Source organism: Amyelois transitella, chromosome 22 (genome assembly GCF_032362555.1).
Source record: "Amyelois transitella isolate CPQ chromosome 22, ilAmyTran1.1, whole genome shotgun sequence".
Lineage (NCBI taxonomy): Eukaryota > Metazoa > Arthropoda > Insecta > Lepidoptera > Pyralidae > Amyelois > Amyelois transitella.
In genome coordinates this window covers 6127095-6146762 of record NC_083525.1, presented here as the reverse complement: position 1 = coordinate 6146762, position 19668 = coordinate 6127095, and the positions used below count along the sequence as shown (strand labels likewise).

The following is a 19668-nucleotide window of genomic DNA, read 5'->3' as shown; positions in this document are numbered from 1 at the left end:
AAATTTATATGTTTCGTATTGGTTTTTTAATTTTAACATGACTTGTCAAGGTCGTTTACCTTAAAGGACTAAGATCTATGGTAATCTTGATCTGATCAGGGTGAAACTTTACAAATTTGGCTTCGGAAACAAAATGTATGCAATAGATACGCCCAGATTGTTCAGAACAGCCAGCTATCGGAACTCATTCGTATTCTCTTGTTCTGCTGACAACAATACTGTCCTGATAACATACAATACTGTGTTTTGATAAATATGCTATGAAGTTGTTACTTATTGTACAAATATTCTCACGAAGATATACGCCCCTGAATGGATTGCGTAATAAGTCAATCATAAATTTGTGGATTATGCCATTGTCGATTATATACGTTCGGAGATAAATAGGTTAATAGCTAAAGACTTCCATTGAGGTGTAATAGCTGAGGGTGTTACTGGGAAACAAAAGTTAAGAAAAGTTTACATTGTTTAAGCTCTTTAGTTTGGCTAATGCCGCTTTTATGCAATAGGCTAGAGACCTGTCACTATTTGAATCTCAATTTGATCATTAAGTCGTACAGCTGAATGTGACCATCCAGTTTTTAAAGACTGTTGGTTCTGTCTAACTTATTAGGGATAAAGACGTGATTAAATGTATGTATGTATGTTGGATCTGCTAAAAAGTCTTCAAGTTCTAGCTTTCCAAAAAAATTTCTAATTTGTCTGAATGATTCCAAGAATTATCATCTCAAAGAAGCTTTTCTAAAAATGAATATTATCACCCATTAATCAAACTAAAAATCACGGTAGCCCAGCTTTAATCATCATCATCAATGAAGGCGGTACTATTACTTCCTAAAGTTCCTATCCCACACACAAACACATAGAAATCGATTGTCCAAATTGCAAGGCCTAATAAAAATGCAGTGGGTGGATTAATATCACTTTCGTTGAATGAATCATGGTGGTAACCGATGCTTATACTTTTTGTCTATTTGTTATGTTTTCATTTCGCTTTCCTTATATTCGTGGGAGTGTTTTCGTGAAGTGAGTTCGAAGTAATAAGAAGCCGTGAAAGACGTGTACTGTGGTAGGTAATAGACTCATATTACTCGGGAAAAGATAGACTGGTTAATTGAATTTATATCTTTATACCCAACTTTGATAAGTAGAAATTTTTCATATCCCCTTAATTTTCTATAAATAATATTGATGCTGATAGAAATAACCGAAGCGAATTAGACTATACAAACATGTCAAAATTCATTCCTTTCACATTTAAACATACATACATACAGTCAGGTCTATATCCATCGCGGGGTAGACAGGGCCAACAGTTTTCAAAAGTCTGATGGGCCACGTTCAGCTTTTTGGCTTGATGATGGAATTGAGAAAGTGACAGGTGACTAGCCCATCGCCTAAAATAAGAATGTATATCCCAAATGTATAAGCATATCCCTTAGTCGCCTTTTACGACATACATACATTTCGGATTTATTTGTGCATTTTTAGCTGGAAAACAAAATTTTGTATGCATATCGTGTTCAAGCATTTTTTAAATGGTTTTGAATACGATTGCATAAAATAACAATATCGTCACTTTCAATCTCCCACGTAAAAGTTAAAAAAATAGACAACAAAGAGAAACAAAAAAACGATAACTTTTCGTCACGTATCCATAGGTTTCCGGAGTTCGGCACAAAAAGGGTAGGAATTTCCGATGCGCGACGTGCATAACAATTGATACCGTATACTAATTAGTGTAAAGTTTAAAACTAATAAATGTCAACTTGAAAATCTTTTATGATGATAGATTTCCGTAGAGGATAGGTATAATTCCCTAACGATATCTAAAAGATATAATTGTGGAACAGGCAAAGATTGGTAGGATGTTAATTTAAATAAGGCGTATATTTCTTTAGTTCCAAAAAAGCATGTATACTCAAATGAAACAAGACAATTTCTGGTTTCATCAGCTAGTGTGTGGCGCTTTGCCGGCATTTTATGTGCATTTTTAATGTTATATCATCCCGTGGCTTTGATCATGTATGTATATAAAAGATTGCAGTCTAAACTGTCATGATGCGCAATTCATATCGCTGTAAGTTCATTTGAAATCTGTTAAGACGATTTTCCATGAAGAGTAAATAATACTAGCTGTACCCGCGACTTCGTCCGCGTGGAATAGTTATTTTGGGCATCATTGAAGCCCTCAAGGATAAATAATTTTACCCGTTTTTTTCACATTTTCCATTATTTCTTTGCTCCTTATAGTTGCAGCGTAATGTTAATAACTTAAAGCCCTCCTCGATAAATGGTCTATTCAACGCAAAAAGATTTTTTTAATTCGAACCAGTAGTTCCTGAGTTAAGCGCATTAAAACAAACAAACAAACTGTTCAGCTTTATAATATTAGTATCTAATATAGTATAGGTGAATAAGTAACAAACACACAAACTTTCGCATTTATAACATCAGTATGTTTCTTCCAACTAATACCCAGCAGACATCAATATAAAATTAAGATCAAAACATACGTCGTGCAATCCAAAGATATCTATTTATACATTTGGTTCTAAATACGGCGCTCTATGGCACGCTCGGTGTTTCCTGCTTATTAGTATTCTATAGAGAGAATGCTGCCCGGGGATTAAGTGAGGTGTCATAATGTTTGTGTTTTCACGCGAAGACTTTAGAAGTGGACAACCAACGGCTATATTTTAATAATAATGATAAATACTGAGTGATAGGCAACAAAAATGTTTTGTTTAAAATATCAGATTGATATTTCAAATTGATTTGGGACTCTTTGCCAGAATATCACTACTGTTATGTAAACTGAAATAGAAAATCTGACCATGATAAATTGAGACATTAATAGATTCTGAGTAAGATTAGGGCTAAGGTGGCTAAGGATTGAGGTAGCTGGAAGAATTTGTCCAAGGACCAGGGTTGTAGAAAAAGGAGTTGTTTCTTTAGAAAAAGGAGAAAGTAAAGATTTATTCAGAAGTTAGCAGTCAATTATAACAATCGGTCGGTTATGTTCTTTTAATAAACATTTAATACGCCCTTCGAATTTGATCGCGTTTTATGAAACAACCAATCGAATAGTACCTACTATTGATATACCTAATAAATCGTTTAAATACAATATTTGATTAATAGTGCCCAGCTGAATGAATTTAACTTGTCGTACGATTGACAAATGAATGATACAAACGGCTTGGTCTTTTTGATGAATGACTTGTCTTGTACCTGTTGTAGTAAGTGCAATTCATATCTCTAGCTTCGATATTCAACTTTATTTTAGTGATAATAAGACTGACATCCGTTTCTTATTTCATTTTTGAATCGTCCGTTACTCATCTTGTGAATGAATAGAATAAAATTAACAACGAATTGATTGGCTTCATTACTACGGATTGTAATATAAACAAATTTTATTCTTAGGTACCTAAATATTTTTATTTTTTAACAAAATAGCCTCGACCCAATTATGTTTCTGGGAAGATTATCTGTGTAAGAAGAACCTTAGTTTATTGGAAGATATTTCTATTGAAATAAGTAGCTCCTTTGTGCTACAATTTTTGTGTTAAATACTCCAGATTCTTTTTATATTGATTAATGATTACCGAATTTTTGACACAGTTTATTGTCTTAATGTCAGGAAGTATTTAGTCAATTAAATGTTTGTTGTCACTTGAACTTGCTGTCGATAAATAGTGGATTTCCGTCCAATCCAGTGGTTTCTAGTTCTGGTTGTTGCCTAGTAAGATTGGAGAAAATCTATAATTACATCCCATATGGTTAAGTATATATCGAATGTAGGGAAACTGGTCAAGTGCGTGGACCAGATGTGCTTGAAAGTTTGAAGTATCATGTTGTTTTGTTTCGTGTACTTTGTTTACGTACTCCAGCTGAGCATAAAAATATAAATAATAGATATTAGTATTATATTATTCCGATTTTAGTGCAGCTGATCATAAATTGCAGATTTTATAACTTTAAACAGGGCTAAAATTTATATCAGGACGACTTAGAAACATAATGTAAGATTAATATTGACGAGGAAAGCTGGTTGGGCAATAAGGTTTATAATTTAATCGTCCAAAATAATAGTACAAAAGGAAGAAATATTACTGTCCTTAAGAAATTCGGGTATTTTCAAATCACACCGACATTCTGCCACCAACTAAGATGTCAGCTTAGCCCTTAAAATTTACATGTCTACGCGCAGTTAAATCATCGCCATAACACGCCGTCAACCAAATTTCCCAATGATATCAATCCGACGTCGGCAATAAATCTGCGATTTACAGTTTATGATCAATCGCTGCCGTATCTTAGACGTATGTGTCGTAAGTTGGTTTATATGTAGGTGGGTCAATTTAAAGAAACTGTATCTCGATTAAATAAGTAGACATTTCTTTTGTTCCATAGCGTGAAAACGTTATGGGTACCTAATGGTTTGGAAGGACAGGTGTATTTTGTGAAATTTTAAGAAAACATGTTGTTGATATGTTTAATGTGTTTTTGATGAAGCATGTCGCTGTCAAAGAGATTTTAAACCACAATTTTTTTTCATAAATATATTTGTAATCATTCTAATAGACACAAAAGAAGAGAGAAAACGGAACGTGATTTTAAGCCCGTAACTTTTTATCGCCGTTGAAACTTACACCGAGATAACCAGACTCTTACATACGCATTCCCGTTATTGTCTTAGTACATTTAACACAGCTAAACAATTTAAAGGGATGGGCTAAATTGTTTTAACGACATCTATAGACCACTTAGCCTGGGCGTAGCCAGTGCGATGTCCGCTCACGACCTGGGAAACATTTAGTGAGTCGTCGGTCGTCGAGTGCAGTTGTAGTATTAAGTCTTGATCGGTCTGTGCATGAGGTGCGAAGATAAACTAACGAATTAGTGTACTCTGCCAATCATGTAATCCATGACCCCTAACTGTCGGTACTCTCATTTCATGCTGATGGGATGCTTTATATACTTTGGATCTCAACTCTAAGTTATTCATGCCAACTGTTGAACATATTGCATATCTTTTTCTATTGGTTGCGTTCTTAAAATCTTATTTATTACTTTGAGAAAACACTATGAAGATTGGAATGTTCCGAAAATATAAAAATAATAAAGCATTTCAGAGGCATTCTACTCATAAAGCTTTAATACGAGTATGAATTCCTTTTTGATAATATTTTAAATTGTGTTGTGCACCGTTATCACATCTTACGGAATAATTTAAATGTTATTTACAACAGTGGATTGTGAATATTATCTATCACACTTCGTCAATTCTGTACCAGTATTAAAATACCACAAACGTAAAGCAGTATGTCGGTTTACTATCTATTATTCTAATTTCACGTCTTGGTGCTAACAATGTCTTATATAGAATATTTATAATAATAATAATAAATAATTTCCATACTCGCACAAGCACATTTTCCATTAACACATTTACGATAAATACTTTTGAAAATTGTGTTTGAATGATTGAGATGCAATCATTTTTCAAATACTCATTTAAACACTTTAAAGATATATCTCTATTCGGTAAGAAAATACTGATTTTCTATCCAGAAAGACTTATATACGCATCGGACCATTCTAATGTACAAATAAGGTAATTATCATATTTATAAGTAGCAACTTTGGTTATTTAATATGGATTTTTATAATAATAAACACAAAATAAACATTGTATTGGATCACGATAATAAAATTAAGAATGAATGAAGTATTTTCCTCGTTCCACTGTCATCCATATAAGCTAAAGAATTAATGCACGTCCCATATAAGCAGTAATGACACTTATATAGAATCCTATAGATATATCTCCGACCTTAAATAGGAAAGCGATTAAGGTAAATCATAACCACCACATGACGAAAAACAACTAAATACAGTGATTATACGTTTACTATTAATATGTTCATGAAGAATCACTGTAAGAATAAGATTCAAAATAAGAAAGCATACATCTTAGACACGACGGATACACTTCAATACGAGTTACTATTGACAGACGCATCTATTCAAAGTTAATACTTACTTACGTCTTTATCAAAAAGGAAGATCCAGTTGATAATTTAAATTACGGTTTAACCCGCAATGGTAAGGTGGATATAATTAAATACGGTAAAACATACAAAGTTGTACTTACATACAATAATAATGTACTTATTTGAGACGTGTAGATATTTTGTATTTTGAATGATGTGTTCACCTTTCAATATATATTAGGAATATTTTATATAAAACTCCACAATATAAGATCTGTTGTTAACTACTTTTTGATATGTGCTTATTTCTGACACGTATTTATACATTGATGAATTAAGAATTAGTCAGAAATTTCGTAAGATTCATCATAAAAAAATTGTAATTGAAAATAGGTCTGCAAGTCGTCAACTGTAGATCCGGTTTAAAACATGAGATATGCCAACGCAGCTCTAACTATACGATTGTCTGTACCTATCAGAAGTCAGTATCAAGAGTAATGTAAATTCAACCTAATTGGATAGTTCACTAGATTGGATAGTTCAGCAAAAACACCAAATTTAATATTTATAAATTTCATTTGTAAGCACCTTTTTAATTTCTTTCATATTTTTTAGAACCAAATGTACATATATCGCGTCACTTTAAACTAAATCACTTTCCATTTCCTCCCAAGTATCTTAAATACAACTAGTATTCATGTAGTTTTAATCTTATTAAATTGATATTTGCATTTTTGGGAAAATATTTACGGAATTTTCAGCAGTAATTCTGATTTTTCAGTTGAATTATTTTAAGCATTCTGGCTAAGACATTCACAGGCATTACTATTAAATAAGCCTCAACAACATATTTGTTGGGCAACAGCAAAGTGTTTAGTTCTACTGAATGCGTAACATTATAAATAAGAGTAAGTTAAGAGTCTCCTTTATTATGTAGAAACGTAATTTCACTTTCTCTAATAAATGGTTCGTTATTTTTTTTTCAATTATGCCACGATACTTTTGCAGGTGTAATGGTTATCCTAAGTTTTTTAATTGTACTTGTCTTAAGTTTCCAACTAAAGATTTTTTCATTTTTATGTTATTAAAAAATCAAACCTATCTAGCGTCTTTTAGGCTTAAAGTGTCTTTACCCATTACGGAGTAGAAGGAGCCAACAATCTCGAAATGACTGGAAGGCCACGAACAGCGACTATGCGAAATTACTTATGTGGAGCTTTATTGAAACCACGTTATATTTGGTTCACAAACATACATTTTATCACGTCTTTATCCCTTGCGGAGAAGAGAGACCCAACAGGCTTGAAAAGACTGCAAGGCCACGTTCAGCTGTATTGCTTAATAAAGGTATTGAGATTCAAATAGTGACACAGTGATATTTATTTCCCAATTATTAAATGGCCGCTCTTAACTCGGGGTATAATAGCTACAATGCAAATCACTCCCTGTGGAATTTCGCACAATTACCGTCGCTGCAATAGTAATGATCAGATAAATTGAATTCCGAATTAACTCCAGCTTTGAATTAGCAAGTTACCCCACAATTGACATGTCAATAGGGTGTTATAAGTTAGCTGGTGTTGACTGTTAATGAATGTATACGAATGAAGATTAACATTCTTGCAACAGCTTTTTTATTGAATCAACATTCTAATTAATTTCATGAAGAAATAAATGAGATACTTAATAATACTACATCAAATGGCAGTGTTGTAAGATAATAAAAGTCTTCAACAGTAAGTTTCATACTCAAGACAAATTATTTGATAATAAGATAAAAGACAAGAAAAATGTGAAATTTCTTCTATTAAAGAATTAAGATTTAGGGGGACTTTTACAAAATCAATGGGAGCGAGATAGTGTAGACGTATTCTATAGTGACAAACAGCAGAAGAGAAGTAAAAATATATGGTTAGTAACATAGACTGACAAAAACATCACCATAAACCTTAACCCACTATAGTACTGGAGGTCATGGTATGTCAACAATACACGCTAATGCATTCTACAAATTTTGGTGCGCCGTGTGAGATGCATATGGTGCTATTGGTAACTATAACGTCTAACGGAACGTGTTCTAGTTTATGTTTTGTTTTTCCACAAGTTAACCAATTGACCGCCATGGACATCTTAAGGTGTCTATCGGAAACTTGTCTGGAGCGCAACTACACCTAATGGTGTATAAATTAGTACTTACCACATTTTCTCCTTCTTTGCCTTTTCCCACGTCACGAAGCTTCGGCTCGGCTCTCCTATTCTGTTACACTATTAACTAGTAGGTACCATTTTTAACCAAAACATATAGCTACGCAATCTATTTCCCAAACCAGTCATTGTAGTAGCTCGTATAGGGTAACATATGTATGTTTATCAGTTTTTCTTACCGTCTTCAAAGCGTAGTTGACGGTCTTTTTGTCGCAGGAGTCCGCCATTTTGCCATCCAGCTTTACGTGACCTTTAAGTATTATCGAGACTTGACGTGACATGTTTGTATACTATTCAGAATTAAAATTAATCTCAATGCCTTAATATGGACCAATTTGTTTTGGTAATTAATCCCACGTTTTCCTGTAATTTTTCTTTAAATTATATTTAATTTGGTAAGGTATGCTATAATTACTTATCCCTGCAATTTTAAAATTAATTGCTTACGTTTATCTAGAATGGGAAAATTATTTAATAGAGTTGCTAAGTTTGAATTAAGTAAAAACTAGTGGCCTAAATAATTATTAATAATAATTTTGATGCACAGCCAAAACAGCTTCTGCTGAAGTTTAGATATACAAATACCAACAATGATATACGTTGAACGTATTAATAAAGAAAAAATTGTACCCTATAGTTATCCTGAATATACTCCTTAAAATAAAATAAATGGTCAATCATATAAATTATCCAATATCCTCAATTCTCGTATTGATAATGAAAGCGAATGAATCACGCAATATTTACCAAAGTTCGTTAACTCTAATGTGGGCGTATCTTAAAATCTGAAACTGCGCGCCTCCGTCGCCGTTAACTTTTATAAGGCCCTATTTTTAAATTATCTTGGGCAAATAACGCCTTAGTAGGTCGCAGGAACTACAAAGACACCTGCAGTAAAAATAGGGTTGACCCTATAAGTGATATCGCCTGGTTTTAATAATGAACATCAAATGATAACAGCTTCTTTTATCTATACTAATATTATAAAGCTGAAGAGTTTGTTTTGTTTGTTTGTTTGTTTAAACGCGCTAATCTCAGAAACTACTGAACCGATTTAAATAATTCTTTCACTGTTAGATAGTCTATTTATCGAGGAAGGCTATAGGCTACATTTTATCCCGGATTTCCTACGGGAAACGTCAACTATGCAGGTGAAAGTTGAATGAGTCGGCCATCTGCGAGCTTTCCACGCGAACGCTGCGCAAACCAACAAAGATATAGTAAAACAATGTACTAAAGATGTGAAGTACTCATTTTTTGCCACAAAAAAGTCCGCGAGAGCATATATCTATCTCTTAAGGTTTACTTACAATAACCACTTTTATGTTCATTTTTTAAGATTATTTTTTCATTATAAACAAAAGTTATTTTGAAACCAATTTTCTTTAATTCAGTATTAATCCTTATCCAAATAAATATGTTTATTACTTTCGGCATTTCATGTAGACTAAAATTGCCATTTACTGTATATAAATCAGACGAATAGGTTTTAAGATATAGTCGTTATAAGCAATTTGCAGCGAAACATTTAATACGGTGAACCAGCGTTCTTTCTAATACGCGTGACCGCCTGCAAAAATAAATATGATGCCCAAAATAACTATACCACGCGGACGAAGTCGCGGGCACAGCTAGTATGAAATAAATTTATAATGTTAAACAAAAAAAAAAAATAACAAAAAGGCCCAGTATAACCTATAAGAATTACATAGTTTTCCGCCTTACTTATATCAATAAAACGCCCAAGTCAGGTGTAATTTGTATTAAGACATTTGTTGACGCCTATTCCCATTATGTCTACTAATATTGTTTAGAACTTAATTGAGAACTAGTTTTGCTATTTCGTAATTTCATATTGAGATAAAGACATAATTACTGTGTGCTGTAGTAATAACAACATAATTTCTTTGTTTGTGTTTATAGCCCACAAAACGATAACCATAGACTTAAACACGAACAGATATCAGTCCTTTATGAACAAATTTATGTATTATTATATTATAGAGACATAAGATTTAGATAAGTAAGATTATGTCTTCATCATAAGGCTGAAGTTGGTGAGTTATTTATACTTGGGAGCATTTCAAGTCAAATGTTGGTGTTAATTATTATTTTCTAAAAAATAATTTTTAATTTTATGAAATATGTGACTCTTTATAATTTGTGTTCGTTCAAATAGAGGTAATATTTTCTCAGCCAATTGAAATTTGTAACGTGTTTACGTATTTCAGATCAGAAATTATAATACCAACCTAATCAATTTTCATTAAAATAATATGGTTCCTGTCTATTTTATATAACTCTACGGGGGTAACCCTACTGCGAGTGCCGCGTGGGCGGTAGTACAAGCAAGCATGCATCATTTTGTAACCGCGCCGGTTATGTTCCGGAGGCTAAATTTAACTTGGCTTAGCTTGTAACACTGTAGCAATAAAATGGGTGACGATGGGCCTTATTAGGTTTTAAAATGAATTAAGTAAAATATCTGTCTCTACCTATGTATATTTATTAGCTGGGTCCTCTCGGGCATATTAATGTAGTATCTATAGCTTAGTATCCCATAACACAAGTTTAGAACATAATTTGGACTAAATCGATCATTGCAATTTGCTTGTTTACATTTATTTATTAATGTTTTGTTTAGTTTGTAAGAAATTTGAATTAGTAAGTTCACAAATTCACCCATCTGCAGGGAGAATTAAAGTCGACTATTTTAAAACAAATTATGATAAAAATCAGCGTTACCTAACTCAATATGTTTTTGTGACACGCAAACTTCAAAATATCTTGGTATTCTCAAGAATTAATGAATGGGAGTAGAAGTACCTTATGCTTTTTGTGAAAAGACCGGATAAGGCATAACGACTTGTACAAAAGCAAAAGGTCTAATCATTAGGTCAGCCCTTAGTGTCGTTGTCAAAGTCCTTTGGCGGCCAAGCAGTTAATTGTTCTAATGTTCACATAAACCCAAGATGGTTGGTCTTTCTTCGATGTCTTCTACTTAGTGATTTATCATTGCTCTCCCCAAATTTTACAAATTAAATTCCACCTTCCAAACATTATGACTGAAAAAATGTTCTTAAATTCGTTCAGTGTTTCAATTTCGATGAAACGAAACTAAAAGGTTCACTCATGTGAAAGTAAAGGCGTGTAGTGACTTTTGGCCATTTAATTAAATTTGCATTGCAGAAAAGATATATTTGAGGTTTATGAAAATCAGTGTAAGACGTAAACATCTTATCGTTGTGGACTATAACTAGTGACCAATATAATTTTTCCAAGTCTCCCGTAAATTAGAATATTGTTAATACATAATATGCTTCTAGTTGAAGTAAATACGGTTGTTAATTCCAGAGGCGAATAAGTAGCGTCAGCGGGAACATACCGCGTGTTCCTCTATTTCTAGATTTATACTCACTCGGGATCTAAGCCAAGTCAGACTTCGATCGGTACGACTGCACAGATATACTTATAAGGAGATAGTAGCGGATCCACTGAAATATTGTTGAGAATCTTGGCATACTTTAATTGGTCATATAAGAAATGGAAAATGTAGTCTTGACCTACCCTACCAGAAACGTGACGTATATGAAAATTTTAGTACCATTGGACCGCGGATACAGAGCAGAATTTTGTATAAAAGACCGTAACTTTAAGACATTTCATATTCTTGTGATCATTATAACTAGGTAAATACATACATATATATAATCACATCCTTTATGGGGTAGACACAGCCAACCTCTCGAAAAAAATTAAAGGTCATGTTCAAATAGTGACTGGTTGCTAACCTATCGCCAAAAAAAGAATCGCAATTTTATTAGGTAGATAACTAGGTATATATTATAAATTAAAGATATAATTCTCTGTTATAATTGCTGTGTTTCAAATTTATAGTTAGTGTCTTTGATGTTAGTAAGCCAAAGAGTTATATAATTTAACTTGTTAGTACTTCCTAATATGTATAATTATCTTTCTTTCTATCTCAACCATGTTCCATATAAATTGATTTGGTCACTTTTTACTACCAATTGTTGTACCAACTGCAAGATTTTCAAGCAACAATAATATAATACTCCTTATAATTACGAGACTACCAAAACAATCAGTAATGAAACTCGCCGATCTAGTGAAATCGTATCGCACAAGTAGCTTTATCTTATTGATTTATTTATTATGACTATATAATTGCAATTTGCTATGCATTTTGATGTCGAGTAATAAGCTAGAAACTACATAATTATTGATTAGACTTATCTGATATGCTTTGATAGGTTCCATTATTCTAATTGGTCTGTGATTACTGTTATAGTGCGCTAATGTATATTTATTTGCTTTAACATATTTTTCTCATTTTATTGCTTTTATTTTTTCATTGTGGATGATTGACGAATGTAGATGAAGCAGAAGAATTATATAGAGATCGTACTAAGGTTGTGACGTTTAGGTAAAACGTCGCAGGTAATACGTTGAAGTAGCCACAGGCAAAAAGTCCCGGGGCGCTTCTAAAGAGTCCTGGACGGTGAAGAGGGGCTCAGAGAAGACCACGGATGCACGACGTCACATGGAAAAATTAATTCTCTGCCTACCCCTCCAAGAATCAAGTGTGATTAAATATGTTTTTAGTTTGACTATTTTTTGATGGTTAAAACAGCTGAACGTTAGACCAAGTTTGTCAAATCTTTTTACTTTATGTAGAGAATTATTATTATTGCACGTGCTTTAGTGAACTTCGGGTATTTTTAAACATTTATTACCATGATTTAAAAACCTTTATCTGCAATTATATAGTTTACGGCAAGTTCAGTAATTGTTTAGCGTAGGTCTCATTTAAAAGATCATGCGTTGATCACTTCCTAGTTCGTGTGTTGACTTAGTGGGCGAAACTTTAGGGCTGCCTGTCTGACATAAGACATAAAAATTAGTAATGTTTAATTCAATAGGTAATACTAGCAACTCTAGACCACTATGCTGTATTGGGTCGTATCATGTCGCATTCTTTCCGCTTCGTCTCAATCAAAGAGTCCCCGAAACTGACGAGCTTGCATGAAGAGACTTATGAATGTGGATGTAGCGAAAGAAGTACGCAGGAGATGGCAAGTGGAAAGATTTAGTCTCTGCTTACTCCTCCGGAAAAGAGGCTTGATATTATGAAAGTTAACAATAATAATAAATAATAATAAAATAAATATATACGGGACAAATTACACTGATTGAGTTAGCCTCGAAGTAAGTTCGAAACTTGTGTTACGAGATACTAACTCAACGATACTATATTTTATAATAAATACTTATATAGATAAACATCCAAGACCCAGGCCAATTAGAGTAAGTTCGTTTCTCATCATGCCCTGGCCGGGATTCGAACCCAGGACCTCCGGTGTCACAGACAAGCGCACTACCGCTGCGCCACAGAGGCCGTCAATACCACTGATAGTCACTTAAAAAATTTGAAGAAATCTTGGCTTCACGTCGCATTAAATGAAATGCGAGCCAATGGATTTAAAATTTGAGAGAAAGTACTGGGTGTGGACGGAGCCCTGAATGATAGCACAGGAAGCAGCGGAATACTTGCAAAGAAGAGAGAGAAAAAGACTTACGTAAAAAATAAACTTAAAAAGATTTAAATAATTCTTCACTTTCAATAACTTTATAAAAAACAAATATCATGATAACTTCCTTAAAACATACGGCATAAGCCTTCTTACAACTATTCATAAAATAGCTTTAGACACAGCAACATCAGAGATTTGCACTTTCATAAACTGGACATAATATTTCAGATAACCAATGACTTAAATCTGACAATTGACAACCCTGAGCGTCAGGTTCGCTGCATGCGCGTAGGTTTGAAATTCGCGATTGTCGTATATATATGATTTATTTATTTGCCTCGTCTGAGCAAAGACTGATTTATCTGACTTAGTCACAGGTATTTGCATAGATTTCTGATGATATAAATCACATTTGGCTTTAACATAATGTTGACGCTGTTTAGATATACGCGCACGATTCACCTATTTCATTGTAGAAGAACGTCACTATCAATCCACTTATTCTAATGTTCAATGCATCTTTCATTTGACATAATATTATCTCTGCTATCGCAGTTTTAAAGCTTTCAAGCGTAGGAAATAAGTTTTTTCCTGGAAAAATAAAGGGAGATGGCGTTTGGTTCCTGACATTTGAAGATAGGATCACTCCATCTCCTTCCCATGGATGTTGTGAAAGACGACTAAGGCGTAAATTCATCTAGTGCAAGTTGTTCTGGTAGTGAATAAAACAGGCAATAAACACAATATGTACTAGCTGCTTGCCTTCATTTGCATCTTTGAGGCGATGGGCTAACAACCTGTCGTTATATGAATGTCAATTTCATCACTTTGCCATACAGTTAAAAGTGGCGTTTCGGTATTTTCGAGACTGTTAGCTCTATCATTCCCATAACGGGTAAGGATATTAGACTTACATCAAAAAACTAAACTTGTAGATTGAACTAATTTCATAATTCATAATATTTTGACTACGATTAATGTAGTTAATCATCTAACAATCTTTAAAAAAACTTCATATATAAAATCACGCCTTTTTCCTGGAGCAGAGACTCCATCTTTCTACGATCCCTGCATACTTCGAAGAATCGTTACGCTGTTCGCATTCATATTATTTCACACGACAGTAAGTTCTATAGAAACAGCCGAACGTCTACTAAACACCACTAATACTCCCTATTAGTACAAGTTTCCCTGCACGACTAGACTCGTCACTGACTATGTAATAGTTCAAATTACTAGTCTTTGCCTGAAGGAACAACAGTCTTCATGTGTTCTCAGAAATGTGTCACATTATTCTGTCTTTTGATGGATGTATTAGGCTGTTTTGAGTGTCATATTACCATCTGCCGTTGCCGCTAGCATATACATCAAACAGTTTTACTCCTTGTCTGTAATCGTTTGCCTTTATGTTCGCAAATATATTTTAAATATATTTATTTCATTCGCACGTTTTTACTGTAGCGCTTTTACGAGCTAATTTTCAGAGCCTCCGCTAATAAATTAATAGTATATTTTTCGCCATTCGCCAAGTCCAACGTAATTAAAAAAATTAAGGACCTATTGTGATCAAATCGGAGATGTTCTGATGTAAGGTCAGTCAAGATTACGAGTATCTCAACTAACGAGCGTGAATGAGTGATGAATATGGATAAAACATAACTAAACTTACAAAGATAGTGGCAAGTGGAAATATATGTCTGTTAGTAGTAATACGTAGTTTTACTTATTCTTTATTTTCTCCAATATTTATTTGCCTGCAATTACTGCAATTTACCTGCTTTGATTTCTTGCTACTGACTTTGCCCCAGTGTTTATACAGGTAACAATAAACAAAACTTTAATAATTTATAATTCTTATTATTTAAATATTTACGTTTCTAACGACGATTAGAATTTACTTTATTGCTTTTAAGTAAATTGAAACTCATTTCTTAAGAGTCATAACATTTTACAATGTTCATTGTTATTCTGTAGGTGAAAGCGACAAGCTTTTCTTCCTATTCATAATCGGCTACTTGCGCTTGCGCAGTAATCTGAAGTTAAAGGAACATTCCGAACTTTACATATTTTTGCATTATATGGTCACTAATGTTTCCAAATTATAAACTAAGTGTTTGAGTTTTTTGTGACTTGACACTTTAAAATGAAGTGACTAGTTTAATTCTACAATTTTCACCAAACATAACTTGAATATTTGCTTTCTCTCTTTAAACTAAACTTATATTAATTTAAATGTCACTAATGCAATTTTTGTTAATTCAGTACTATCATATCACACTTGAAGCTGCTGTAATTGAAGCAAATTCCCGTCGCATGTCCAAATAAATGTGAAATAATTTAGCATTAGAACTCTGCGGTCGTGTTCGGAATTACACTCTAACTAATGTTGCTGATGTGGTGAAACTCGTAATAAGCAAAGCTCGTGTCGTTCAAATTAGGAAGGAAAATGCAACATTATGTAAAATTAGCGTGGTAATGCAGTAAAGTGTAATGTTATGCTCCATCACTTAAGTGATTGTTACTTACTACCAGCAATAAATTCTTGTGGTATATGGAACATTTCGTTTTCTTTTTTATAGTATGATAGAAGTTAGTGATTTCTTTTAAGTGTTAGCGTACAGCCAAAATAGTTGGCCTTAGCAAGTCTAAAATTTAGCTAACAAATGTTCTTTACAGAGTTTGCTAAGTCAAATAATTTTGCAAAATGCTTTTTAATATTTTTGGTGGCATTTGAATGGAATACCTGTTTGTCCACTTACCACTTGGTAGATCCCTCTACACTCTCACTTACCGATGACGGTACTATTATCACCTATTTTGTGATCTATCTCATAGTTAACTACTTATGACTAACTTTTGTGATTATTCTGAATTCTGAAGTTGAATGGTAGGCATTATTTTCAGTATTAAGGCAATAAAGTTATAGATTAATAAATTATGTTTTCTCTTTGTCCCCAGGCGAAATCAGAAGAACAATTGGCATGCGAGAAGGAATGGCTTCAAACTGGTCAGATGTGGCTCGCTCACCGAGGCGGGTTCACAGCCGTTATCAGGGAGGGGGACGCGGACGCTGGCCGGGCGAAGGTCAGGGTGGTACAGACTGGAGAGATACTCACCGTCGATGAAGACGATCTCGAAAAGGTAAATGATGATTATTGAAATTTAGTAGACTGTGACTAGGTTGATAGCAGTTTACCAATTCATCCTAGAGGCGTGTTGATCCAAACATTATTGACTGGTAAGAAAGGGGTGAGACAGATAAATAAATATGAAAGCAGAATAAACGCAATGGCATTGAGAGTGAAAAAGAGAATTAGCTGTGTAAAATTAAGTACAAGTAAATGACACTGATGCGTCAAATAACCTTCAAAATTGTACCTATTCCAGGCCAACCCACCACAACTGGAGCGATGCGAAGACATAGCTTCATTACGTTGTCTGAACGAGTGCGGCGCGCTCCACGTGCTGCGATCTCGGTACGCGGCCGGCCTACCGCATGCCCGCGCTGGCCATGCTCTCCTTGTCCTCGGACCGCCGAAGAAGACGGCTCCTATTTATACTGAGAAAGTAAGTGATAACTTGAATGGTAAATATTTTATGTTTTCCTGGATTGATCTAGGTACGTAGCTGCCAAGTACTTGGGTCGCTGAGGAAGAGAGTTCCTATTTGCACGTAGAAAGAAAGTGATAACTTTAATGGTATGTTTTTTTAAGATCATGATTGATCTTGTCGAGATGCAAACGGCCTGTCCAATGACTGAGAGTTATAGTGCTAAGTATTCAGGTACTTGGACCGCTGAAGCAGCAAAGGCAGCTCAAACAAGTGGATTATTGATAGCATGAAGGTGACTCACTACATACTTACATAAGAGGAATAGAGTATCTGATGGCAATTTACGCGTGGCGAATTGAAGAAAAGGATTATCCCCACAAAAAAGTAGGATAAGACAGCCGGCTTGGCCGCCTGGAGTCGGCTTTGAAAAAAGAACATTGTGTGACTATGTTTTTTAACTTCAATATCGTGTCTTTCAGGTGGCCGCCATGTTTAGAGGCTGCCGTGCAGACGACATGCCGCCCCACGTGTTCGCGGCTGCGCAGTCCGCGCACCGCTGTATGCTTGCTTCCAGACGTGACAGGGCCATTGTATTCCTTGGAAGGTAAGTTTGAGGTTTCTTCACATGCAACACTCATATTAGTATTCTATAAAAAAAATTATCACAATTTTAAGGCAGAGAAAAATTTATTTTAAGGTAGCATATTTATCTAATTAGTTTAAAATTATATGCAAATCACTTAGGCAATTTTTTTCTGCATGCACCTATTCATCTTAATGTGGCTAAAGGGAGGCCGTTGCAAAAAATAACTGTTACTTAAGATTTTATTTTATACTTGCGTTGTTGTAGATACCAATTACTTGAATTAGACACGGCGTAAGCGCAGTAAAAGGGAGTGTATGGAATTTCACATTATAGTTGCCATAAATGCATGAATAATGATTTTCCCATAAAAAGAGATTTTCTATTAAAATGTTGCGTTATGATATATTTTAATATTAATAATAATTTGACTTTCACATACTAACCTGTAATGCATGTTCCATTTTTAATTTCTTGTCTGGTTTATCTAATCCTTTCTCTAACCTACCCCACCACGGATTAAGGCGTGTATGCTAATACGTCCAAATTAAGAATTTGTCATACCACGAAAACAGTTCCTAATAGTGATTTATTTTTACAGGTCCGGCTCAGGCAAGACCTCGGCAATGCGTCACTGCGTGTGGTACTTGGCCAGCGCGTATCCAGCGCAGGGCTCCAAACTAACGCCCGAGAGATTCGACGCCGCTTTTGATGTGCTACATGCTTTTGGATCTTGTCGGTAAGTTAATAGGTCTTCTTTTGGTTTATACGCATTTGGTGCGTCCCTAGAGTGGATCTCATTTTAGAGCGTCGGTAGTCAAATCGGTAAAGTTTCGGTTAAAATGCGTGATGCCCATAAAAGGCTCAGGTTCAAATCCCATCTCGACTATTTTCGAAGTTATGTAAGGTACATAACTTTGAAAAACGTTTTTAAACGTTTGTCGCTACGTGTGAAATCCTGAATCACCGAATCCAGGATCCATGGTCAAAGGTATACCCTGGGCTCCTCTCCAAAGTGGTGAGGATGCAACATTTTGCCTTTTCCTGTAGGTATTTAACAAAATTTGTATTTATTTTTATTTCCTTTTCAGCACAAGTTCAAACCCGCACGCGTCCCGCTTTGTGTCACTGACGTCACTGGATTTCGACGGCGGTGGCGCCCTCGTGTCGGCGTCCGTGCAAACTCTCTTACCTGATCTAAGACCTGGGCAGACGCAACTCAAAGCTTTGCATATGTTTGTATTTGTTTATTAACATTTTATTATACAAAATGTTGATACAATAGAGTAAAAGATAAATGTATTATTTAACAGATCATTCATTATTACTGCAATCAATACAATATATTATATTCGTATTGGTTGCAGTAAATAACTCGAAAGTAATCAATAAAAGAATATATTGTCATCATTTTGTTTACCCCCTTCCACCCTGGGGAGGGACTCGGGGCCGTCTACGATCAAAACCGAGAAATCTTGATAATGTTATTTTCCAGAATATTCCACGGCTGCGATGGCCGCCTCCGACGAGAATTGCTCTTCGATCAAGCCCCAGTGAACGCGCCGAACCCATTCATCGGCGGCAGCGAGAAAGCCGACGCGCCTACAGAATTCTCAGCGCTGAAGGAAGCGCTGCAGCAACTTGGCGTTACTGAACAAGAACAAATGGCGATCTGGAAGATCGTCGCCGCTGTATGCCACTTAGGATGGGCTGGTGCGGTTAAAGGTGAGAAAATACGTAAAGTAATTGTAGGGTATAATATCATAAACTC

The 19668-nt window shown here is 34.6% G+C and overlaps 1 protein-coding gene across 2 annotated transcripts in view; it reads left to right on the top strand.

Moving 5' to 3' along the window:
- LOC106129934 (unconventional myosin-XVIIIa) overlaps positions 1-19668 on the top strand; it is a 188884-nt gene that overhangs the window by 59904 nt on the left and 109312 nt on the right. For both annotated transcript variants that reach the window (XM_013328646.2, XM_013328647.2), the window contains 6 exons: positions 16721-16903; positions 17150-17329; positions 17794-17918; positions 18499-18636; positions 18989-19132; positions 19393-19622. In XM_013328646.2, coding sequence (XP_013184100.2) covers positions 16721-16903; positions 17150-17329; positions 17794-17918; positions 18499-18636; positions 18989-19132; positions 19393-19622 — 1000 coding nt within the window. The remainder of the gene's footprint in view (positions 1-16720; positions 16904-17149; positions 17330-17793; positions 17919-18498; positions 18637-18988; positions 19133-19392; positions 19623-19668) is intronic.